The 26029-nt window shown below is 48.5% G+C and overlaps 1 protein-coding gene across 2 annotated transcripts in view; it reads right to left on the reverse strand.

Annotated features, from left to right (window-relative positions):
- The window catches only part of PSME4 (proteasome activator subunit 4), a 2155241-nt gene that overhangs the window by 1223561 nt on the left and 905651 nt on the right, over positions 1-26029 (reverse strand). For both annotated transcript variants that reach the window (XM_086927646.1, XM_086927645.1), the window contains one exon: positions 16620-16756. In XM_086927646.1, coding sequence (XP_086783772.1) covers positions 16620-16756 — 137 coding nt within the window. The remainder of the gene's footprint in view (positions 1-16619; positions 16757-26029) is intronic.

A 26029-nucleotide genomic window follows, 5' to 3' on the forward strand; every position in this document is an offset into this window, starting at 1 on the left:
CGGCGCACAGACTCCGGGACATCATCAACGCCTCCTTCAACACCGCCACCTTCCCGGAGAGCTGGAAGCATGCCAAACTCAGCACCCTCCTGAAGAAACCATCAGCCGACCCCACCGACCTCAAGAACTACCGCCCCATCTCGCTCCTCCCTTTTCCTGCCAAAGTCATCGAGAAGACCGTCAACAGACAGCTGGCCGCCTTCCTCGAGACGAACGGATCCCTCGACCACTCGCAGTCCGGCTTCCGAGCCAACCACAGCACCGAGACCGCCCTCATCGCAGCCACTGACGACATCCGAGCCCTGCTCGACAACGGGCAAACAGCGGCCCTCATCCTCCTGGACCTCTCCGCAGCGTTCAACACTGTCTGCCACCGCACCCTAGTGCAGCGCCTCAGCAACATCGGAATGCACTAGAATGGATCATCTTGTTCCTCGCAGGAAGAACCCAGAGAGTCCGCCTCCCCCCGTTCAGATCCGAGGCCATCGAAGTCATCTGCGGCGTATCACAAGGATCATCACTCAGCCCCACCCTCTTCAACATCTACATGAGCCCCCTCGCGGCCATCGCACGCCAACACAACCTCAGCATCATCTCCTACGCCGACGGCACCCAGTTGATCCTCTCCCTCACCAATGACCCAGCCACTGCCAGAACCAACCTACACGAAGGGATGAAAGACGTCGCCGAGTGGATGATGAACAGCCGCCTGAAACTGAACTCAGATAAGACGGAAGTCCTCATCCTGGGATCATCAACCTCTGCCTGGGACGACTCCTGGTGGCCACCTGTCCTGGGCAGCGCACCCAAACCAACGGACCACGCACGCAACCTGGGCTTCATCCTGGACTCCTCCCTCTCGATGACCAGACAAGTCAACGCCGTCTCATCTTCATGCTTCAACATCCTACACATGCTCCGTAAGAACTTCCGATGGATCCCCACCGAAACCAGGAAGACGGTCAATCAGGCACTTGTCACCAGCCGACTGGACTACGGAAACACTCTCTACATCGGAACCACAGCCAAACCAACGCATCCAGAACGCCTCCGCACGACTCATCCTGGACATCCACAGCCACATCTCCAGACACCTGAGAGACCTGCACTGGCTCCCCGTCAACAAGAGAATCACGTTCCGACTACTCACCAACGCACACAAGGCTCTCCATGACCTGGGCCCCAGGTACCTCAACAACCGCCTGACCTTCTACACTCCCATCCGCCAGTTACGATCAACCAGCCACGCCCTCGCCACCGTCCCAAGCATCCGAAGAGCCACCATGGGTGGAAGATCCTTCTCCTATCTGGCAGCCAAGACGTGGAACTCCCTTCCCATCCACCTCCGTCAGACCCAAGACCACCTCTCCTTCAGGAAGCAACTCAAGACCTGGCTGTTCGAGCAGTAGCAGACCCCCCCCCCCTCCTCCAAGCGCCTTGAGACCCCGTGGGCCCAGCATCAGGGCAACCTGTCCGACCATGTCCTGATCTCGGAGGGCACTGCAAGACAGCTGCAGTGGTGGCTCACGGACCGCGATTGGGTCAGCGGCAGTTCCCTCTCCCTTCCCCAACCGGAGCACGTAGTTGTGACGGACGCGTCCCTCCAGGGCTGGGGAGGCCACATGGGAGAGGCGGAGTTCAGAGGCCATTGGTCTCCGGCGGAGACCCGGCTCTATATCAACTTTTTTAGAGCTGCGGGCGATTCGTCTTGCACTGAAGGCATTCCTCTCTCTGTCCGGGGGAGTGTAGTGCAGGTGTTCACAGACAATACAACCGCCATGTGGTACTGCAACAAACAGGGCGGGTTGGGGTCGTGGACCCTCTGCCAGGAGGCTCTGCGCCTTTGGCAATGGCTGGAACATCAGGGCGTGACCCTAGTGGTTCAACACCTGGCAGGTTCTCTGAACGCCAGGGTGGAAGAACTCAGCCGCCGGTGCATGATGGATCACGAATGGAGTCTGAACTCTGACGTGGTGCAAGATCTCTTTCTGCAGTGGGGAGAGCCTTGGTTAGATCTATTCGCCACAGAAGAGAATGCCCAATGTCATCAGTTCTGCGCGTTGGAATTTCCAAGGCGGCACTCGCTCGGAGACGCTTTTCGTCGCGAGTGGAGTTGCGGTCTGTTGTACGCCTTTCCGCCTATACCTCTTCTGCCCAGAGTGCTAAAGAAAATCAAACGCAACCGGGCACATGTCATCCTTGTGGCTCCGGACTGGGCACGAAGGTACTGGAATCCCGGGCTATTCAGTTATATTATGTTATTAAATTATTTATTAAGCACACTATCACTGATTAGTTTCTTGGCGCTAGGATCAACAGTAACATAAGTCAGGGTGAATGGTGGAGAGTTAATTAAAATGCTTGTCTAAAAAGCCAGGTCTTCAACGCTTTCCGGAAAGATAGGAGATCTTGGCAGTACCGGATCTCCAGGGGGAAAGTGTTCCATAGGCAGGGGGCAAGTGTTGCAAACCTACGTCCACCAGCACGTTTACGTTTGAAAGGGAGAGTCTGGAAGAGGCCTTGGTGGAGTGAGCGAAGGTTGCGAGAAGGAACGTATCTGGTGATTAGTTGGTTGATGAATTTAGGGCTTTTGCCATACAGACACTTAAAGATCAAGCAACCTGCTTTAAAAGCACAACGTTGCGTGACCGGAAGCCAGTGCAGTTTGATGAGTAGGGGAGTAGCTGCATGCCACCTTGGTTGCTTTAGAATCAGCCTTGCGGCATAGTTCTGAACCATCTGGAGACGCTTGAGTAGATAGTTTGGAAGACCCAGGTAGATGGCATTTGCGTAGTCCAGATGGGACAGAACAGTAGCGATCACAACCTGGGTGATTGCTTCCGACGGACCTTCCGAATTTTTTTTAGCTGAGAGAAGCATTTGGAAACCCCCTGGCCCACGTGTGCTTTTAATGAGAGTTCGCTGTCCACGATGACTCCAAGCGTTTTGGCCGATGGTGATGGTGACGGCGCTTGACACAGATCTGATGGCCAGTAGTGGGGACCCCAATGCTTAGCGCTGTCCCCTGTCAATACCAATTCGGTTTTACCTGGATTTAATTTCAGCTGGTTTTGGTCCATCCAGGATTTAATAAACCTCATGGTTGACTGGAAATGGGTAATGGAATTTTCAGAATTGTCGATGGTAAAGAGTAGCTGTAAGTCATCAGCATAATTGAAGACTCTCACCTGTTTGTCTCTGAGGGTTTGAATCAGAGGGAGCATATATATATTGAAAAGGTGAGGTGACATGGAGGAGCCCTGTGGCACTCCACAAGAGATGGGCTGTTTAACACCGGTTAGGTCTCCCAGGCGCACTGCTTGGGAGCGGTTCACCAAGAAGGACCTCAGCCAGCGTGTCGCCGTGTCCCGTATGCCAGCTTGTCCGACACGGTCGATCAGGATGTTATGGTCGACCGTGTCGAACGCGGCCGACAGATCTAGGAGGACCAGGGCCTGGGGGGAGCGTCTGTCTGCGCAGTCTCGGAGTGTGTCCAAGACTGTGGTGACCACTGCCTCTGTTGAATGTGCTGGCCGGAATCCAGCCTGGTGGGGGTCAAAACAGGAGGACTCCTCCAAAATATTAGGGAGGCATTTCGCCACATGTGCCTGCAGGACTTTTGCCAAGTAAGGCAATAAGGAAATGGGCCGGTAATTTGCCTTACAGGCAGGTTCATCCCCTGTTTTTTTTAATAGAGGTATGACCATGGCTTCTTTAAAGGCAGATGGAACAATGCCCGAGGTGAGGGAGTCATTTAGAAGTGCAAGGGCAGGGGCTGGATAGGTGGAGAAACACTCTTTTAAGATGCGAGGGGGGCAGATGTCCAGTGGGGAGCCGGATTTGACTCTAGTCATTAGTTCCAGAAGCTGGACCTGAGTTATGGGCGGAAAATTAGCTAAGGTGGCAGTACTGGTCTTAATTGCCATACCGAACGTGATTGGGGTCACCGGTAGAGGAATGCTAGTTTTAATGTCTGCAATTTTATCACTAAAGTAGGCGTTAAGTGAATCACACAGACACTGGGTATGAATTACCTTAGGGCGGACATTCTCCAAGTTCGTCAATTCATTGAAAATAGAGAAAATATCCTTAGATTTGTTTGAGGAATCTAGGATTCGAGAAGAAAAGTACTCCGCCTTTGCTGTGGAAATGGCATTCATATATTCCTTTCTGGTCCTGACATATTTGATTTTTAACTCGGGATCATATTTGCGGCGCCAAAGGCGTTCAAGATGCCGTAAGGCCAGTTTCCTAATTTTCAAGTCATCGGAGAACCATCTATTGGCATCCGTGCGCCGTGCCAATCTAATTCTTTTGTACGGGGCATGAAGATTACTAGCCGCTTGTAACCAGCCAGTGAGAGTGGATACTGAAGAGTTTATATCGTTGTCCAGGGGAGGGATGACATTACCTAGTGACTGTAAAAAAGCAGTTTTATCCATTGCATTCCAGTTTCTAGCTAGCCTGCCGGTGACTGGCGCAGTGATCCTAGTGGGGGTGATACATACCTTAAATTTAAGAATAAGGTGGTCTGACCAAAGGCATGGCAAGGATGTCGGGGTTGTTACGCATGTGGTGTTGGACCACACATGGTCTAGTATGTGACCTTTGCAATGGGTAGGGGAGAGCACTAGTTGGTTAAAATTTAAGTTAGACAGAAGATCAGTCTAATCAGTTCAGCCGATTGAGGGCCCTCCGAGGGATCTTTATGCCAATAGTTAAGATCACCTACTAGAAAGATCCTGGCATTCAGTATGTCCCTCGATCCCCAGGTTCGTCTGCCTATTCAGGAGGACCTTCTGTCGCAGCAGCAGGAGACGGTCCTCCACCCGAACCTGTCCAGTCTCCACCTCCATGCTTGGAGATTGAGCAGCGACAGTTCAGGCCATTTGACATGCCTCCTTTAGTCTGTAATATCATTCTGGCAGCCAGGCGTCCCTCCACAAAGTCGGTATACGCCTGCAGGTGGAACAGATTTGTGGCATGGTGCACAACAAAGGCTGTGGATCCTCTCTCTGCCCCTCTTTCTGAGGTTCTTCTCTTTCTTCTTTCTCTTGCCCAGCAGGGCTCTGCTCTGGGCACTATCAAGGTCTACCTTTCTGCCCTTTCAGCCTTTCTAAGGCTGCCTGATCAACCATCTTTGTTCAAGTCCCCTATTGTAACTCGTTTTCTGAAAGGCATCACACACACGTTTCCACCTGTTCCATTTGTGATGCCTCAGTGGGACTTGAACCTGGTTCTTACTTATCTGATGTGTGCTCTCTTTGAGCCACTTCAGAGCTGTCCTATCCGCCTTCTTACTCTGAAGACTGCTTTCCTGGTTGCCATCACCTCTGCCAGGAGAGTGAGTGAGCTCCAGGCTCTTTCCTCTAAACCTCCTTTTCTTTCTGTCCATCCGGACAAGGTTGTGTTGCGGACTAGACCCTCTTTCCTGCCCAAGGTTGTCACGGCCTTCCACATCAGGCAGTCTATCACCTTGCCCACCTTCTTTCCGTCTCCGCATCCCTCAAAGGAGGAAGGGCGGCTCCACTGTCTGGACCCAAAACGTGCGCTCTCATTCTATCTGGATCGCACACGCCAGTTCCGGATGGATGACCAACTCTTTGTTGGTTACGTGGGTGCTAAGAAGGGACGGGCGGTACACAAGCGGACCATCTCTCGGTGGGTCGTCTTGTGTATCAAGGCTTGTAACTCCTTGGCAAGTAAGGAACCTCTGTTGGGCTGAGGGCCCATTCCACTCGGGCCACGGCGGCTACCACTGCCCTGGGCCGGGGTGTCCCCTTGCAGGACATCTGTCAGGCAGCTACGTGGGCATTGTTGCACACGTTTGCAAGACACTACTGCCTGGACAGCCAAGTCCGGAGGGATGGCTTCTTTGGCCGTTCCGTCCTCCAGGACTTTCTGGTGTGATTATTGGTTCGCAGACCCACCACCGGGGTTGGTATTGCTGGGGTATCTATTCTAAGGTAAGGAATCTAATACTAACCTGTTTCTTTCAGATGAACAAGTTACTTAACTTCGGTAACAATATATATGTAAGAAACAGTAGTTAGTATTAGATTCCTTACCGCCCCACCCATCCTCCCCGTTCTGCGAACCGATATCTAGGGTTAAGGTCATCCCCTTTCAGGGCCCTAGTTTCAATGGCACCAGTGTTGGTTTTTAACATGGCTCTGCGTTTCTGGCGCAGAAAAGCTGTATCTAAGAACTGACGTCAGCACGCAGAGGCGGCATCTAAGTACTCCGATGAAGTCATCACGGCGCCCACGACTGACGCGGAGCCGCAGACGACGCCTACCGACGCGCAAGGGTACTGCTACGCAAAAATTTCCAGATCCAGTCTGACGCCTGGGGATATTCTAAGGTAAGGAATCTAATACCAACTACTGTTTCTTACAGATATATCGTTACCGAAGGTAAGTAACTTGTTCCTTACAATGAAGTCATATACTTAACCACAGTTCAATAGAAGCAAGGATGATGATGGAAGAATGTTGTCAAGTAACACATATTATGAAACGCAAAAACCGTGGAGGTGATTGTTGAATGACTCGCACTGTACGAGGACTGGAATGCAGACCCCAGCGAATTAGCCATACAAGACAGAATAAAACTCATACAACCTAAAATCTTAAACAGGGTATACTATCATCTATCTATATTTTAATGCCAGGAGTCACTTAAGCAGTCATGTGCGCATATGTTGCAATATGAACAGGGAATGTTTTACAGTATCTTTTGGAAATATTCCAAGATACAGCGGTTCTTGGCAGAGGTGAAAATTGAAATGGCTACAATCCTATAGGTTGAAATTGCTCTGTCTTTCCACATGGCTGTTAAGAATATCTGGAAAAAGGATATCTTGCCAAGATCTAATAAGACTGTGTACATAATGGGCCTAATGCTAGCTAGTTGGAATACAGCCCAGGAGTTGGGTAGCACAAAGATTCCAATAAGTATGGAAAATGGGGATGACTAGTGTATCTATACCAGAGTACCACTAAGTTGGTAACAATAAAAATCTGTTATTCAGCACCAACATACCCTTCTAGGTGAACGTGCACTGTACAAATACACCGATTATGTTATTTAGATGGAAAAATCTGAATCTGATGAGACAGGATGCCCATAGAGGAATGCCCAAAGGAGACAGACATTTGGAGGAGGGGTATATTGGAGCCTGTTGCGAGTGGTCTGGGGATTAATCTGAGCACCACATCAACTTCTGGTAGGCCTGATGAGCTCCGCTCCAAGTACTGTTGGCTCATGATGTTCGGTCTATGTAAGTTCATTCAAAGTACAACTTTTTCTGCAAACTGATGATGATGATGTGGATATTGTGTGCAATTTTGTATGCTTGCTTTGCTTGTTTTCAGAAAATTAATAAAATGTGTTTCACATTTAGAGAGGAAAGCAGAGAAAAAAGGTAGAGTGTGTTTGTTTCGCAGCAGAGGGGCCCTGACAATTATTTGGTTTGCTGCCACTATGTGAGCTGGGAGCTGAGCAGTCTCTTGCAATATGAAGGAAATGGACCACTAAGCTTCAGGCCCTTTGAATGATGTACTGGGCTGGACTCCATATTCATGATGTACTTGGTGTGACAAGGCAAGCTACTACTAAGCCAACTTTGACGACTCTTCACGCAGTTAGAATATTCTTTATGCATCTGGGTTTCAGACTATGTTCAGTGGGCCATAGTGCAAAAAGAGGCTACTTGGCCCAAAACTAAGTGGTTAGGCCACTAGTGTCCTGGGATTTGTCCAACTATGGGCAAAAAGAAAGCACGATAATCACACAGTGTTATTCAATAATACAAATCAGAATTAGAAGAATGCAGTATAGCGTTACAATTATGTTCATATCCCTTCTGTATCCATCCAGCTAAAGGCATTCATTGGAGGCTAATTGGAGGCATTAGCTAGGCTCATGTGCAGTCACTCCATCAGCAACATGGTGTATTGGTGGCAACAGTTCAGTTTGCTTTTCCTTAAGTTCAACATTAGCACGGAAAACGTCTTAATTCTTGTGGCAGGCTTCAGTTCATTTCTCAGTCTCTCATTTGCACATGGTTCTGAAGCTCTGTAAATATGCTTTTGGCAATTGGCAGTTAAGGGGTGTGTAGGACAGATGTGTGCAGCGGTCCCACTCCCGCAACATTTTTGGGGCTGTCTGGGTGGAAGCTTTGATCGGAAAATGGAGACTTCTGAAATCTTTCTGCCAGGACCTCATCTGGCAGCATCCGTCTTCAGAAGTTGTGGCCTCAGTAGGCCAGCAACTGTAGGAACACTAGTACTCCTGGTGCAGCCGTTGGGCCAATCGTGGCTTTGCAGATGATTATGGTAGTTACAGTCTCCAGGCCAATCAGGAGAACACCTTGGAAATGCAGGAGCACTCCGACTCCAATGACAGCAGACACTGCATAATCTTTCAGCTGCAGCGAACTGCTGAGGAAATTTAGTGGTAGATTTCTGTAGAAGACTGGATGCTGTTCACAAGGAAAAACATTTAGATAGACCAGGGGTATTTCTTCCACACACATGTCGCACTTGGCTTGCTCCCTGGCAGTCTCTCACACTGTGGAGAACTTTCTTCCATCGTCATGTAGAACTTGGAAGTGGAACAAATTAGGGTGATTTGAAACACACATGTTATACACATCGTTCTAGCAGGGAAAATGGATGCAGTGTCTTCACTAGCTTTAGAAATGGTTTGGACTGGTTGTCTTCCAATGTTATTTACAGGTTGCCCTCCACACAATGCATTTACGCAAAGTGATGCTTCTCACATCAGGTAGCAACGGGGTAGCTCCAACTAGGATTGGCCAAAATAGGCACAATGAATTATGAGCTCTCTGCACATGGCCACTATCACCTTTTTGAAGCAGCAATCATAGATTGACAAAAGGCAGGCCCTGTCGAACAAGTTACTTACCCTCAGTAACGCATTATCTGGTAGAGACTCTATCTAGCTGCAGATTCCTTACCTTTGAATTTTCCCGTGTCAGGCTGGATCCAGAAACTTTTGCTGAGCAATACAACTTGCGCGCGACGTCGGGTGGCTCCATTCGGCTCCGCGTGATGTCATCTGTGTTGTTCGCGTTGGTTATGATGTTGTGCTGCCTATACAGGCGCTACACAGATGAGCGGACATCAGTACTTTTTGTTTTTTACACGCCAGTCGCGCAGTGCCACGAAGTAGCTGACGTAGTTGTTTGCAAAACTAGGGCCCTGAAAAGAGGAACAACCCTAGCCCTACAATGTCAGTCCACAAAGCGGGGAGGAATGGGTGGGCCTGTAAGGAATCTGCAGCTGGACAGTCTCTACCAGCTAAAGTGTTACAGAAGGTAAGTAACTTATTCATCTGATAGAGACTTCTAGCAGCAGATTCCTTACCTTTGAATCAGATACCCAGCCCATACCATCCCGGCGGTGGGTTGCAGACTCACATCTTGCAGGACTAAAAGGGCAAAATGAACAGAACTTGATGCAGAGAACGACCCAGCGAGAAATGGTCCTTTTCTGCACTGCCCTTCCCTTCTTTGTTCCCACGTACCCCACAAAGAGTTGGTCATCCACCCGGAATTCCTTTGTGCAGTCAAGGTAGAATGACAATGCTCTTTTTGGGTCCAGTCGGTGGAAACTCTCCTCTTCCGTAGAGAGATGCGGGGGAGCAAAGAAGGTGAGCAAAGTGATGGACAGACCCAGATGGAATGGGGTCACAACCTTTGGCAAAAAGGATAACCTGGTGCAAAGCACAACCTTGCCCGGAAAGGACATAAAATAAGGAGGTAAGCAAGATAATGCCACTAAGAAGGCTGTTTTGATGCTCAACAGCCAGAGGGGACAATTGTGCAAAGGCTCAAAGGGAGCAAACATTAGATAGGTAAGGACCAAATTAAGGTCCCACTGTGGCATAACAAAGAGCGTGGGTGGAAATAGGTGACCCAGCCCTTTTATAAATCTATTTACAATAGGAGACTTAAAGAGAAAGGGCTGGTCTGGCAGCCGCAAAAAACAAGACAGAGCAGAAAGGTAACCCTTGAGAGTTCCCAGGGCAGAGCCCTGCTGGGCAATGGTTAGAATGAACAAAAGGACAGTAGAAAGAGAAGCATTAAGAGGGTCAATGGACCTTTCTGTACAGTATAATAAAAATTTCTGACAACAGCAGGTGTACACCGTCTTGGTGGAGGGCCGATTGTCCATCCAGAATAACGTTCCAGGGGGAAGGTCAAAAGCTATCAACTGCTGCTGCTCAATCTCCACGCATGGAGGCGCAGAATTGACAGGTTCTGGTGGAAAACCCTCCCCTGCTGTTGCAAAAGAAGATCCTCCCGAAAGGGAAGCCTGATCGGAGGATCAATACTCATACTCAGAAGCTCTGGATACCAGACTCTCCTCGTCCAGTCTGGAGCCACAAGAATGACTTGGGACCGGTCGCTCCTGATCTTCTTCAGATCCCTGGGCAGGAGTGGTATGGACAGAAAGGCGTACAACAGGCCTGAACCCTACTCGTAATGAAAACCGCAGACGAGCGATAGCCGCCTTGGACCTCCAGCCCGCAGTACCGCTGACACTGCGAGTTCTCTTCAGAGGCAAACAAATCTAACCAAGTTTCTCCCCATTGCTGAAAGAGACTTTGCGTCACCTCCGACTGGAGATGCCATTCATGATCCGCTAGGCATCAACAGCTGAGTTTGTTCACCCTGGCATTCAGAGAACCTGCCAGGTGTTGAACCACCAGGGTTATGCCCGGCTGTTCCACCCATGCCCAGAGATGCAGGGCCTCGCGACAGGGGGCCCATGACCCCACCCCACCCTGTTTGTTTCTTGCAGTCCCACATGGTGGTGGTGTGGTCCGTGAACACCTGCACTAACTTCCCCTTGACAGAGGGAAGAAATACCTTCATTGCCAACCGAATCGCTCGAAGCTCCAACCAATTTATGTGGAGCCCAGTCTCCGCCGGAGACCAGTGTCCCCTAGTCTCCATCTCTCCAGAGTGGCCGCCCCATCGCAGAAGGGAAGCATCTATCATGACTGTGAGGTCTGGTTGGGGAAGGGAGAGGGGTCTGCCACTGTCCCAATCACGGTTCGTTAGCCACCACTGCAGACCTTTTGCAGTCCCTTCCGAGATCTGAGCCACGTCGGTGAGATTTCTCTGATTCTGTGCCCACTGGTACTTCAAGTCCCACTGCAGAGCCCGCATACACCATCTGGAGTGTCTTACCAACAGGATGCAGGAGGCTATGAGGCCCAACAGCCTCAGAGTCAGTCTCACCGAAATCCAAGATAGAGCCTGAAATATCGGAATCATAGCCTGAATATCCTGGACTCGCTGCTCGGGAGGATAAGCCCGAAATTGCACTGTGTCCAGAACAGCTCTGATGAAAGGGAGCGTCTGAGAAGGGGTAAATTGTTACTTCAGCACGTTTTAGAGAACCCCAGCAAATGCAGAAGGTTCAGCCTAGTCTGAAGGTGGGAGACGATAGCAGGGGACGAGTACGCCTTCAACAGCCAGTCGTCGAGGTAGGGGGAAGACTGACACCCCTAATATGAGCAGATGAGCTCCGACCACCGCCATCCCCTTGGTGAACACCCGAGGGGCACTGATAAGGCCGAAAGGGAGCACGGTAAACTGAAAGTGCTCGCGGCCTACCTTGAACCGCAGGTAATGCCTGTGACCCGGCAGGGTGGGAATATGAAAATACTCGTCTTGCAGGTCCAATGCTACCATCCAGTCTTCCTGGTCTAGGGCAGACAAGACCTGAGCCAGAGTAAGCATTTTGAATTTCTCCTTTTTGAGGAAGAGATTGACGGTCCGAAGATCTAAAATGAGCCATAGCACCTTGTTCTTGTTCGGAATCAGAAAGTAGAGAGAATAACAGCCACTGCCTACTTCTGAAACCGGGACTCTTTCTATAGCTCCATTGGCCAAGAGAGCTGTAACTTCCTCTTGGAGCAACTTTAAATGATCCTCCATCAGCCATTCCTGATTAGGAGGAGGAAAAGAAAAAAAGGTAGGGAATGGCCCTTCTCGACTATCAGCAAGACCCACTTGTCCGATGTTATGGATCTCCAGTGGGGGAGATGATGATGAATTCTCCCACCAACTGGAGTAGTGTGGTCCTGCAGAATCAGCCTAGGATTGCTTTGAGGCTGCGGCTGCTGGGGGCAGTGTGGTCGACGACTTCTTACTTCCATTCCGAGATCTGAATGCACCGCATCCTCGCACTGCTTGGGTAGTCTGTGCGGGATGGTGGCTGGGATTTTGGCTGACTCGGCTGGAAACCCCTTCCGTTGCCACGAAAGGGGAAAAAGGAAGACTGGCCACGGGGATGGAGGAGAGGCCAAAGGATCTGTCCGTAGCTCAAGAGTCCTTGAACCTGACCAGGGCCGAGTCTGCCTTTTCCCCAAAAAGGCAGGTTCCATCTAACTGCATGTCCATCAAATTGGCTTGGACATCGCCCGAGAAGCCAGTTGTACAATGCCAGGTGTGGTACATCAAGGCCACCATCATTGAAATCGATCTGCCCAGTGAATCAGTCACATCCAGACCGCACCATATGGTGAATTTTGCTGCATCTCTACCACCATCCTTGACAGCTTGGGAGAGCACAGCCCAAGCCTCCTTCGGGACTTGTCCAACCGTCTCCCAAAGGGAATGGGAGAAACAGCCTAATAGGCATGCGGTATTCACCGACTGGAATGCCAGGCTTGAGACAGAAAACAACTTCTTTCCGAATGAATGGATTACTTATCCGGAGGGGCGGGAGGGAATGTGCCTTGGGTCGTAGAGGCCTGCACCACCAAATTCTCTGGGGTGGGGGTTGGCTGAGGAATTTTGGGTTGCCCGAAGCTGGACGATGGCGGCGTGCAATCATCCCATACACAGGAGCCCCTGTGCTAGGTTTGGACCATGTTCCTAAAAGGACGTCTGTAAGTGCCTCATTAAAGGGCAACAGGGGTTCGGACATAGAAGCGCTAAGTTGAAGCATCTCAGTCAGGAGATTAGTCCTGACTTGCACCGAGGGTAGCTCCAGTCCAATGACCTCGGCTGCCCTCTTAACCGCCATGGCATAGGATGCCCCTCCTCCGTAGCCACTGTTGGCGGAGAGAGCATGCCAGTACCTGGAGAAGTATCCAGTCCACTGGCCTCCCCAAGTTCCCCACACAAGTCCAAATTCTTCATGGGTTTCAATAGGGTCCCCAGACCCCTCTCATTCCTCTCCTGAACCTAGCACATCCTCAAAGTGCTCAGGCGCCAACATAGAACCTCAGGGTTCTGTTGACATCAGAATTGGCATCGGTCAATGCTGTTCTGGCTCCGTGTCCTAACTTCGGATTTGACGCCAGGGAAGGTCGTGTTGGCACGACCGGCGAACTAAATCTCAGATCCCTGGGGCCCCACCAGCGTTGTGGCCAGAGCCGACGGCATCGAAGCTAATGGGGCCCATTCCTACTCCGCGGGGCCCGAAGGCTCACCATCGGGGTCGTTCAGCTCAAATACATGGCGCATGACCTTGTAAAACTCTTATTTCAGCGGGAGTCACCCCAGCTCCTGGAAAGGGGGAGGGGGAGTGGAGTGGGTAAGAGGACCCGAAGTTGACTCCGGCTCAGCAGAACCGTGCCTAGAGCATCGGGGCTACTTACCTTTCCCGATGACGGATGACAGTTGAGGTGAAGAAGAAGTCCGCTTGGACGACTTCTTCATATGCCTCTTCCCCGAGTGTCCTGAGGACCTCGAGTGGGAGGAAGAGGACTTCGGGCTGCGTGAGCGGTCCAGCGACCATCTCTTCTTCGATCGTGACCTGCTCCGAGTCTCGCTTGACGGTGTCTACTGCTGGGCCGCGAGTAACTTCATCGCCCGTTCCCTCAAGGTCTTCAGAGCCATCGCCCGACAGTCCGAACACTACTTCGTATTGTGGTCGCGCTCGAGACACCACAGACATACGCGGTGGGGATCGGTGACCGACATCATGCGGGAACAAGTCCCGCACGGCTTGAAACCTGTCTTCCTTGAAGATATCCCTCGCACACGAAATCGGAAAATCACAAAAGTCAATAAAAAGCCTGCCAAAGATTGGCAGAGGCGTAGCTCTTCCTGGATCACCATTTAATTGGTGCTGAAAGAAAAGAACTGACGTCCGGGCCATGGCGGCACCTATATAGGCACCGCAACTTCATAAACGACGCTACCAAGGACAACGACGACGACGTCGCGCGGAGCTGAAAGGAGCCACCCAACGTTGTGCACAAGGGGTATTGCAATAATTTCCATATCTAGCCTGACGCCTGGGAAATTCAAAGGTAAGGAATCTGCAGCTAGAAGTCTCTATCAGGTATTTCGTCACCTTGAACAATATAAACTGCAGTCCCACCTCTAACAACTGCCAAAAGGTAGTGGTCAGGAAGAACTCAACATTAGTCCTTGTAAACAAGGCGTTCATGGAATTTTTAAAGGATGCCCTATCTCCACCATACTCACTTCAGTGTCTGGGTTTCCACCTTCCAGCAGCAGGAATGCAGGCAATATTTTTCCACTGTCAGGGGAATCTATGGGCGTCCTCCATCTTGTGCCACGCTAAACCAGTAAAGTATACAATAATCTGGTGAATGGAATGCTTGTATTAATCTCAGGCTCTGGTAATTACTCAAGGAACATCCCAGTCTATCGTTATTTTGCACACCATGCCACCTAAGTTATTTGTATATCAGTCTTGACACGGCTCCAATTAGAACAATTCAGCCCAAACTGCCAAGCCATGTCCTCCCTGAACCGGAATACAAGCAACCCAGGACCGGTTTCACCCTAGATTCTAGGGACCCAGGACCAGTCTTAGGTTGCTTATATTCTGGTTCAGGGAGGACCTGGATTGGCAGTGAGGGTTGGACTGGTACCCCCCGAGGAGAAGAGTCAGGTCTGATTTGCATTTGCCTGGGTCCCAAATAAGGAGGCATGGTGGGCGAAAAAAGATGGATTAGTATGTAGCCCAAAATGATGGATTGAGAGGTGGGCAAGTGCCTGCCAGAGGCTGAGATTAATTCAAGTATTTATTTCATCAGCTTATTGATGTTGCATGCTAAACCAGGGCAGCCAAAATGGATCACACTGGCCCCAGTACTCAGACAAGCACAGTCATACTACCCTACATGTGACGCACACCATACATACACACAGTTGATATATATACAGAATGTCAGTGCAAGGTTCTCGGTTACTTATAACAGAAGAACTTTTAAGGAGAGGATCAGTGAACCATGGTCTGCAGGATACAGAGAATAAGGTCTGAACATATTACAAATTCAAGCTGCAACCACTGCTTTACCTGATATACCCAGGGCATGAGCAGTATTCCACTGCCACCACATGATGGTGCACATGGTGCGCCCTTCCAGATCACAGGATAGGTCCTGGACACACTATCATGGACAGGGCTTAGCCTTTGTGCACACACTTTGTTAGCATGATACCAGGGGGGAAATAGAACACATACAGTCAGGCACCTAGGGCAGGGGAAAATAAACATGTACAATGCAGGGGACATTCCTTTCCCAACACTTAGTTGCAATTTTCTGTATTCTGAAGATGTACAGTACAGGCTAAGGTAGACCAGACTAGTGAGGACCAGTTTGAGAAGCAGGCTGTATGTATTACAGAGTGGAGCAAGAGTTTTAGTGTGGAAGAACAGCAGTGTTGGGTGTTAGTGGGGGTGGATGGAATATGTATTTACTGATTTTGCTCCTTGTTGCTCCAAGTGGGCTACATGGGGAAAGTTTGGAACTACACTGTTGTTATTACTGTGCCATGACATGTATTAAGAGCAGAGAAAGAAAGAAAGAGGAACAAACAAAATGCAGCCTGGATGATAAACTGTTTGAATGTGATTGCAATGGTGCTAGTTTATTAATTATTTTGGGCATCTGACATAACACAATTCTAGCTTCAATAACAGGCCAGTGTTATAGTGACAGCCTTTCATTACAGCAGAGGCAACACATACAAAAGGTATTGCCCACATCGTTCAGGCGATTCGACTGAATCCAGATTAGAGAAACAAGGATGGGAGGTGGAAGAGAACATGAGTATAAAACTGGGACTGTATTACACATTACATTTTATCATTTTGCTTGTTTTGTAAGGCAGACAAGGAGACTGATAAAGAAACTGACTCCCTTGCTCCACAGTTGGGTAGATAATTGGGGTGCAATGTGCCCTCACACCTCTGGACTTGGAGCCACTGCATCTGGTGCATTGTTGACAGCTATACCATTGTACAAAACAGCAGTTTCAGGCATAGATATGCACAGCTATTCTACCTCTCTACACCCTGCGAGTACTACAGTGCCACAAAAGAAAACTGCAATCAAGAAAAGCAAAAGGCTACCACTTGTGAAAGATGCACTTGGATGATGGCAGGCAACTGATGTAAACCAATGTCATCAACCTTTATTGTCCACGTATAAGGACACAGGAGGATGCGTGATATATCATGTTCTGAAAGTTTACCTGGTGGATGATTCTGTGCTGGATCCTTTATTAAAAAGATTGTGCTGTAGTCCATCTATGAATGTAACACTTTGCAAACTCATACAATCAATATGCTCAAATCATGCTCACTTACTGCTCGGAGTCTGCATTCTTTTCTTTCTGTCGTTGAATTCCTAGAGTCAGTTGTTCTGAAGTGAGCTTTGGCAGGTTTGCAGTTTGTGCTCCTGACGTCTGGATCAAAACAGCAATCTCTGCACATTTCTCTGGGATCTATTAGTAGATGAAAAATAGAACCAATGACCCCCTTGTAGTAACTTCTGTGCTGTTAGTTCTATGTCCTCTGCATTCAGAATGTGTAAGAATCTCCAAAACCTAATGATTGGTATGATAAACCTATTTTACAACTGGACAACAAACGGTCTAGCTCGGAAACACCACCTCATGCCTGTATCTATGTCACCTATGTGAATTTTCATTAAGTAGTTCATCAACACCCGCAGAACTGTAGGACAATATTTCACAAGAACTAGACCTGGCACAATACAAATGTGTGCCATGAGTAGAGGGAGCTTTAGACTAACAGTACAGAAGTTACAATATGTGTGTAACTTATTCTTGGGACTAAGTCCAGCCACCTCCTTTCGCAAAGCAGAAATGAATGTCAGGTAGATGATAATTACAGATCAAACTGATCAGGAAAATAAAATGTTTATGAATGTTGTGAAACCGGCCTGCATTTCATAGAATTGATGTCGATGGGATAGTGGTTACAAACATCATTCAGGGGCCAATATGGTCACAATACTACCTTACTAGATGCATGGTAATTGACAGTGAATTAAGCTATGCTGGTTCTCATGATGGTCAATTCAGCAAATGGCCAGGGATAGCGGAAGTAATATCACGCCTTTTGACCTCTGTGTTTACTCACACACATGCCTAAATGTACATACACAATCAAACGCACACTCCTAACACACAAACACACTCACCTGCACGTATGCGCACAACATACATTTAAAAGCATTTGTTACTTACCTAAGATGCCAGGAAGGGTTTTATTCCACCAAATTATACTTCATTTTTACTACACTAATAGTGAATATTATGATTCACTATTGGAGTAAAAATAAAACTGACAAAAAACAAAGAGATTGGAGCCCCAATCTACATTCATAACGACGAGTTGCGCCTATGTTCCTGGCTCTGATTTGCCACCTCTTAGGTTTGAGATTTGGGGTTGCAAATGCAGTGCCAGGGGTCACAGATCTAGCCAGGGCTTACCCCATTGCTTGAAGACACACTGCACCACCTCAGGATGAAGACACCACTCATGGTCTGCCAGATGGAATCTGTTCAGTGTATCCACTCTGCTACTCATAGAGCCCACCAAGTGGCTGACAAGCAGGAATGTTCTGGTCACTTCCAGATACGCAACATCTCCCGACACAGGACCTTTGGGCCCCACGCCGCCCTGCGTGTTGCATTACCACATAGTGGTTGTGAGGCCCTGAACCAAACTCAATTTGATTGACAGAGGAAAGGCTTTTAGAGCCAGGTGGACTGCTTAAGCTCCAAAAGACTACTATGAAGCTGGCTCTTCATCAGAGACCATAGGTCTCTGAACTCCACCTTTCCCAAATGGCACCGAAACCCAGCAGTGATGCATCTGTCACCACCTTGAACTCTGGGTAAGGGAGGAAGAGTGCCTTGCCTCGGGTTAGGTAGGTGTCCATCAGCCACCACAGCAAATCTTACGACAAATTCCTCAAGATCTGAAGGATCTCCGATATTGGGTCCACTGGGGTCTGAGGTTCCCCTGCAAAATTAAGAGGATGCACGAGGCCAGGAGACTAAGAAGCCTCAGTCATTCTCACTGAAACCCACAACTGATCAGTATAGATCAAGATCATATCCGGAATGGACAAAACTGCCCCTGAGAAATGAATTATTTGCTTAGAAATCAGTTGGGACTTCGGTTTCTTGATGGTGAAACCTGACAATGTCAGGACTCAAGTCTTTGTCTGGAGATGGTGTACGACTGACTACTGCAAGCCTGCCTTAGCATCCAGTCATCAAAATATGGGAATACATTTAAGCCCAGCCTCCGAAAATGATAAGCTACCACTGTCGTCACTTTTGTGAACACAAAAGATGAGGCCAAATGCGAGCATGGTAAATTGAAGGTGTTCCTAGGCTACTTTGAACCACAGGTAACGCATGTGAGGCTGCATGATGGGTGTATGGAATAAGTGTCCTGCAAGTCCAAGGACACCATCCAGTCTGCTGGATCTAGAGCAGACAAGATCAGAGCCAGTGTGAACATTCTGACCCTGTTACTCCTCCAAAGTTGGGTGGTAGAAAAATAACATATTTGGCATACGCCAATGACTTGGTGATCCGGTCACAAAGCCAAAAGGATGACAACATCAATTAAATCAATTGCATACATATAACTTGGAGAATGGACTAATTGCCAATCTGTCCAAAACGAAAGTCATGACTTTTGGGAAGAAAAATAAATTGTGGGGTGGGTGCTAGGAGATACTACAATCAAATTAGTGAAACAATGACTTTCTTGGAGTGATATTGGACAGCAAGATATCATGGTCAAACCATCTGGCTATTAGAAAACTGAAGTCAACGATGTTCACCAAATCGGTCATAAGATTTGCAAACGTGTACAGCGGGAAAGCAATTAGACCATTGTTGAAAGCGTTAAACAAGAAATGTAGTCCATATCTGCTGTATGTATCTCCTGTGTTGAACTACAAGACCATTTCCAGTCTTGATAAACATTTTATGCAACGTGTACGCAACCTACTGCACCTTCGCGCAGCAACCCCCCACCCTGTCATAAGACTATTACTAGGTTTGAAATCTCCAATATCACTCCACCATAGAAGCACAATGAATTACATCTGACTGTAGAAAAGCAGATCCAGCATCACTAAAACACCTAATTTACCATGTAGTAAATAGAACTACGTACAAGGATTTAGAGTTGCACCCCGTACTGGTGGGCATAGAATCTTATGACTTACTAGATCCAAAGTCACTGGGGCAGATGATTCTACCGGGCCGGAAAATCTTACTCCATGAAACTTTTACTGTTAAACAGTGGGACTCAGACTTGGCACAAGATGAAAAATACAATCATATGGACCTAGTGTCTGATACCTACTCCCTTCAGAGTCAAGAATATTTATGGTCACATTTGCCTGGCTATGTTAAAAAATACATTTTTAAGGGTTAGATTGTTTTACAGTCCAATTTCTGAATTTGAAGGGAAATGGAACCCAGCTTTTAAAGATAACATGGTCTGTTGTCTTTGTGGGCATGCAATTGAAGCCCTTCTGCACATCAAATGCATTTGACCTAAACTGTTGCATTTAAGGAAAAAGTATTTACGCTCCATGTCCAAAAAGGAAAAAATATGATCAACTGTGGAAGCTGCCAGGTACTGTTTTAGATTCAGGGAAGATAGTGCAATAATAATGGTGAAAACGTTTTTAGAGGAGGCTTATAAAGCCTTATCCATATGACTTTATGCCCTAAACTGTTGCTTTTAAGTAAAAATAATTTACACCCCATGTTTAACTAGGAAAAAGACTAAATGAAATGTGGAAGCCGTCAATACTGTGTTAGAGTCAGGGAAGATAGTGCAATGACAATGTTGATACATTTTTTTAGATCAGACTTATATAGCCTTATCAATATGATTTTATTACCGATTTGTGGGAAGGTAGGATCGTTCTAGCATTGTTACCCCCACTTTTTTCCTCGTGTCCGTGTTCTTTTGACTTAGTCTGCTGGGATCCTTCTAATCAGGACCCAAGCAACTGTGCTTTCTAAACTAAATTGACATGGTAAGTAATTTAGTACCTCCACTATTGGCTACTGGTGTACCTTTATAAGTCCCTAGTATAGTATATGGAACCCCAGGGCATAGGTACACCAGGGGTCTCCCATGGGCTGCAGCATGTATTGTGCCACCCATGGGAGACCATTTAAACTGTAACTACAGGCCTGCCATTGCAGCCTGTGTGAGATGGTGCTGGCACCTCTCATGACAGATATCCTTATATCTGAGGTCACTGTGTGAGGGTGCACCTCTATGTGACAGGAAACCTATTGTTCTACCTTCCTCTGCTCGATCCTGGCTCAGCAGCAGGAGGGCAGAATCATGTCTGAGGTCGGCAGCAGCACTAGCTTACTTGCAGACCCTGAAAGGCAGTTATTGAGAGTACCGTTGGCCCTCTAAGGGCCACCCAGTACATGGGATCATGCCTTCAACACAAAAATCAGTGTTGGGGTATGATTTCAACATGTTTGATTCCAAATATGACCGGATCCGGGGCATCCACTTTATAGTTAGACATCTCGTAATGACTGATGTCCACTATATGTATTAAAATGGCTGACCATACTTGCAAAGCCTGGAGAATCGACTCAGGGTTTGTAGGGGTATCCTGCTCATGTAGAGACACCCTCACACTTATAACCAAGCACCCTGCACTCACAACTGAAGAGCCTTCCATAGTGGTGACATAGGTTTTAAGTGACCTCAGATATAAGGAAACATATCTGTTGTGAGAGGTACAAACACCAACTCCCACAGGGCCTGAATCTGCTGCACGATCGCCTACTGCCCTGGAACTTGGGATCAATCAGGACTAATGTGGGAGTTGGTTACCAGGTGGGCAGCAGAGACCCAGCGATACCTTGATGTCTATGCACCATCTCTTGATGAAAGTGGCAGGAAAACGGTGAGCCATGTTGGTGTTCTTATATTTCTTCATTTTTTACTAACCAGAAGATTTGGAGTGGGATGAAAATCTTTCTCGAGTGGCCGTGGGCAATGTCATTTTAAGGATTTTCGGGGCCCTGGGGAAAGAATATTTAGGGGCCCCAAGGTCTAAACAAATTTGAACTATTTTCTGCAAATTCAAGATTATAGGATGTCGAACAATAGCAAATTATACTTTAATTTTCAAACAAAAACATCTGAACGTCTTTTCTGGCAGCTTAAAATTCCTAAAAATGACACTGGATAGAGAAAGTCAAAGGTAGAGATAGGCAGAGAGGTTCTGAAAGAGAAATCAACAACGGTGCGATAGATTGTGAGACAGATCTCTTTACCATTAGAGCCAATGGCAATGGAGGCTCTAAGCAATTGCCCACTTTGCCCATGCTTAAAAAGTCTCTGGTCACGAGATCGAAAATACATCCAAGTCCTCAACTTCAATCAAGATTAAGCCTTCCTATGACGCTCGGTGGTGAAGAGTTTAGCCTCACTATCCCAGATGACCTTTGGGTTTAACTCAGCGCATATGTCGCACAACTGAGTTGTTTGAGGATATGAGACACCAGAGACAGATCTCATGCGTGTCTATCTCTGACACATGTTTGTGGCAGATTTTACAGGGTTAAAATCCCTTAGTTTTAGGGGAATCCATGCCCCTTGCACACTGGTAAATTTTGAGGACAAAGGTGCAGAAAGAAAGAAACAGACTTGGGGATGCAGAGGCGGCAGTTATTTTGTGGACTGAAATCACTACCGGGACAGGACGGATCCTACATGGAGCTGCACGTTCCATCTGCCAGCGCTTGACAGAATTGCTGTGAAAATATCTACGGATCCAGTTTGGCATCCTGTGGCATTAACAAGGTAGGGAATCTGCGGTTAGAAGCATACATCAGAGTCTCTGTGCATGGAGGAAGAGTCACCATGATTCTTGCAGAATGTCCTATGACAGGTTCCTGCAAATGGTCATCAGACTTATGTGGCAGTGGTTAACTGTTCCTGCTACTGATATAGTAATCCTTTGTTTCGATAATTGATAATTTTTGTATGAGTTTTGAAAATGCAACCAGTAACTGAACTAATTTACCTATTGTCTATTGTTATATCCAAAATGTGCTTGAGGCTCCTTTGCATGTCAAATGAATACTGGCATGTATGGGGTTCTAGAAAAAAGCTGTAAGAAAAACAGATTGGCAGAGATGACTGTAAGAAGTATTTGTATGATACGTAAATTAACTTTGTTCTTGGTGGACTGCAGATTCGGAGCTTAAATAGTAAATGCTTGGATTTTGCTGACTCTTCTAGCAGAGGTAATAGCTAGTAAAAGAGCTGTTTTCCATAGGAGGTATGAGGTAGCCTTGCAGACTGGCGCTAAGGGACTTCTAACTGGCAAAAATACTGTGTTGAGCTTTTTTTTGTGTAAAATTTTTATTTAGAGTTTGCAAGAGAAGAGAGAAAAAAGGGTGAAGAAAAGCAGGAAAAGAAATACAAGCGACATTTTCATCAAAAGCCCCTCACAGGGATGCAATCACAGTTCCAAAAGGGGACATATGAGAGTATGCAAGGTGGGGCAACAAGGCTATATAGCAAAGTCCAGTTCAGAAGTCCAGTGCACTCTCAGAAGTCTCAGGCGGGAATTAAAGCTCGGCCAAGCGCCCGGTAAAGGACAAGTGCAGTTCGGTGTGCAATGGTATAACAGCCCCCTTGGGTAAACAGTGTCACAAATATAACAACCCCACCGAGACAACTGATTCCCCCCTCCCCGCCCCCTCCCCCCCTGGTGGTGGCAACCACACATTCAAGCATAACAAGGCGCAATATCCGTGCAAACCGATCAGACCTGGAAAAGATGAAGGGCGCGGAGAGTGGGGGGGCAAACCGCAGACGGTAAGCCCCGTGACAAAAAGCAAACTAAGGGGCCCCATCGGAACATAACCTTTTTAAAATTGCCCAGGAAGATGTCCGCCAGTCTCTCCATGCTCAGTAGACCCCAGAGTCTTGCATGCCACAGTGACAAGGCCGGGGCATGAGGCTTCTTCCATGCCGCCGCCAGCGTGAGCTTAGCGGCCCCCAAACACAACCACAGGATACGTTTATCCGCTTTGGTCTGATGCTCTAACAGCGGGTCACGAAGACCCAACAACACATGAGCTATGGAGTCCGAAATCGGATACCCCAGGACGTCCTTGATATGAGCAAGGATTTCCGCCCAGAAGGGGCGAATGATCGGGCAGTCCCACCAGATGTGGCGGAAATCCCCCAGGAAGCCACAGCCCCTCCAACACCTATCCGAGGATGCTGAGAAAATGCGGTGGAGCTTAGACGGATAGAGATACCAATCGTGCATGGTCTTTAAGTGGGCTTCCCTAAGTGCAACCGAATGGTTGTGCGTCATAATATCGCTCCAGAGGTGTTTCCACTCGTCATCCGAGATGTCACGGTCCAGTATGACCTTGCAGTGCCCCATGTAGCGGGGGCACGGAGTAATCGCAGTGTCCAACAGCAGCTTATACAAGAAAGAGATCGCCCCTCTCATAGCGGACGTGCGGAGAAGAAAGGATTCGAACTGGGAGGGTGGCCGGGTAGCAGCCTCGTGCACCCCCGCCGAGGTCGCCCAGTGAAGAAGTTGGTTATGGCGGAAGCGCTCAGTGGGCGGGACCCCATAGTCCCGCATGCAGTTGTGGAACGTAAGCGGGGTTGCTCCATGGAACAGATGCGTAAGTTCCCTACAGCCTCCTTCCCTCCATAGTCGGAAGGGTCCCTCCTGTAGTGCCGGCGGGAACGCTGGGTTGAAGTGAATGGGGGTAAATGGAGACGGAAACGTGGTCCATCGGTCGTCGTTAGAAACAGTGTCCCACACCTTCAGGACTGTGCTAGTCGGAGTGCTAATGTAGGCATTCTTTGGCCTGTCCACCTTGGGCTTCCAGACCAGGTCCCAGATCGATCTCCCAGCCACACTCCTATCCATGTGTAACCAGTGCTTCTCCGAGAGCTGCTGGGACCATTCCACTAGTACATGAAGCTGCGCAGCTTTATAATATAAATACATGTCCGGGAATCCCACTCCACCCTCCCCCCTCGGTCGTCGCAATGTCGAGAATGGGATCCGCGCTCGGCCTCCCTGCCAGACAAACTTCAACATCAAAGCTTTCAAACGCTGAAAGAAATCCACCTCCACCGGGATGGGGAGGGCCTGGAAGAGATAAAGAAACTTAGGCAGAAGTACCATCTTAAGAGCGTGGATTCTCCCTAGCCACGAAAGAAACTTCGGTTTCCACCTGTCCAGATCCGTTCGTATCGCGGCCAGCATCGGGGGGAAGTTAGCCGCGAACAAGGATCCCAAAGTAGAGGTCAGGCGCACTCCCAAGTATGACAGGGAGGCAGACGCCCACGGCAAGGTCGTGAGTGAGCGTACCTGCTCCACCACAGCAGGGGGGAGAGTTAGATTCAGCACGTAGGACTTGTCAAAATAAATTTTGAACCCAGCCACCGCTTCGAATCGATAAAGTACTTCCTGAACACGTGGCAGTGAGTGGATTGGATCCCCTAGGGACAACAGCACGTCATCAGCGAAGAGGGAGATCTTGTGCTCTTCGCCTGTAAAGGGAATGCCTTCGATCCGTTCCTCCTCCCGTATTGCAATTGCTAGAGGATAAATACTTAATGCGAAGAGGAGAGGGGAAAGGGGGCAACCCTGCCTCGTACCCCGTGAGTGAGGAAAACAGGCAGAGCGATGTCCGTTAAACATCACCCTCGAGCTAGGGCTGCTGTAATTGGCCCGAAGCATGGTGATGAACTGGCGCGAAAAGCCAAAAGCGGATAGGGTGCGGAACATGAATCCCCAGTCAACACGATCGAACGCTTTTTCCGCGTCCAGTCCTACTAGTATCGCCGGAATGCGGAACTTGTTAGCCTTCTCTATCAAATGTAGCACCTGTCGCAAGTTGTCATGCGTCTGTCGACCCTTAATGAACCCGGACTGGTCCGGATGGACAAAAGCCGGCATCAGGTCCTGAAGCCTACGGGCAATGATGGAAGAATACAATTTGGCATCCACATTGAGGAGCGCTATTGGGCGGTACGACGCGCACTTGGAGGGGTCCTTCCCCTGTTTGGGAATCACAGTGATCATGGCCTCAGCCATAGATCCAGAAGTTGTTCCAGTGACTGCCATTTCGTTAAAGAGTGATACCAGGAAGTCAACCAGTTCTGCCGCGAACGATTGGTAGAAAAGGGCAGTATAACCGTCCGGTCCCGGGGCTTTGTTAGGCTTCAGGGCTTTAATAGCCTCCAACACCTCCTCCCTGGAGAAGGGTGCCGCCAGCAGCTCATTCCACTCAGGAGAGACCTGCGGTATGGGGAGGTCCGCAAGGAACGCGTCTTGTGCCCCCCGATCTAAAGAGTCTCCTTCATATAACCCAGCATAGAACCGGCCAAAGATGTCCGCTTTATCCTTGTCCCTATGCCGCAGGGAGCCTCCCGGGCCCTGGATCCCCCCAATGTATTCCCTCTCTCTCCTTTCTCAAAGCTAGCGGGCCAAATGCCTCCCCACCTTGTTCCCCTGCGAATAAGACGCACGCCGTAAGCGCAAGAGGGTGAACTCAGCGCGGTTAGTGTAATGGGCCCTCAACTTCCCCCTGACAGCCGTCAGTGGACGCAGGGACGCTCGGGATGGATTCAATTTATATGCCCTTTCCAGACTGGCAAGTTCTGCCTCTAGTTCTTCCCTCTCTTTT

Source organism: Lissotriton vulgaris, chromosome 6 (assembly GCF_964263255.1).
Source record: "Lissotriton vulgaris chromosome 6, aLisVul1.2, whole genome shotgun sequence".
Classification (NCBI taxonomy): domain Eukaryota; kingdom Metazoa; phylum Chordata; class Amphibia; order Caudata; family Salamandridae; genus Lissotriton; species Lissotriton vulgaris.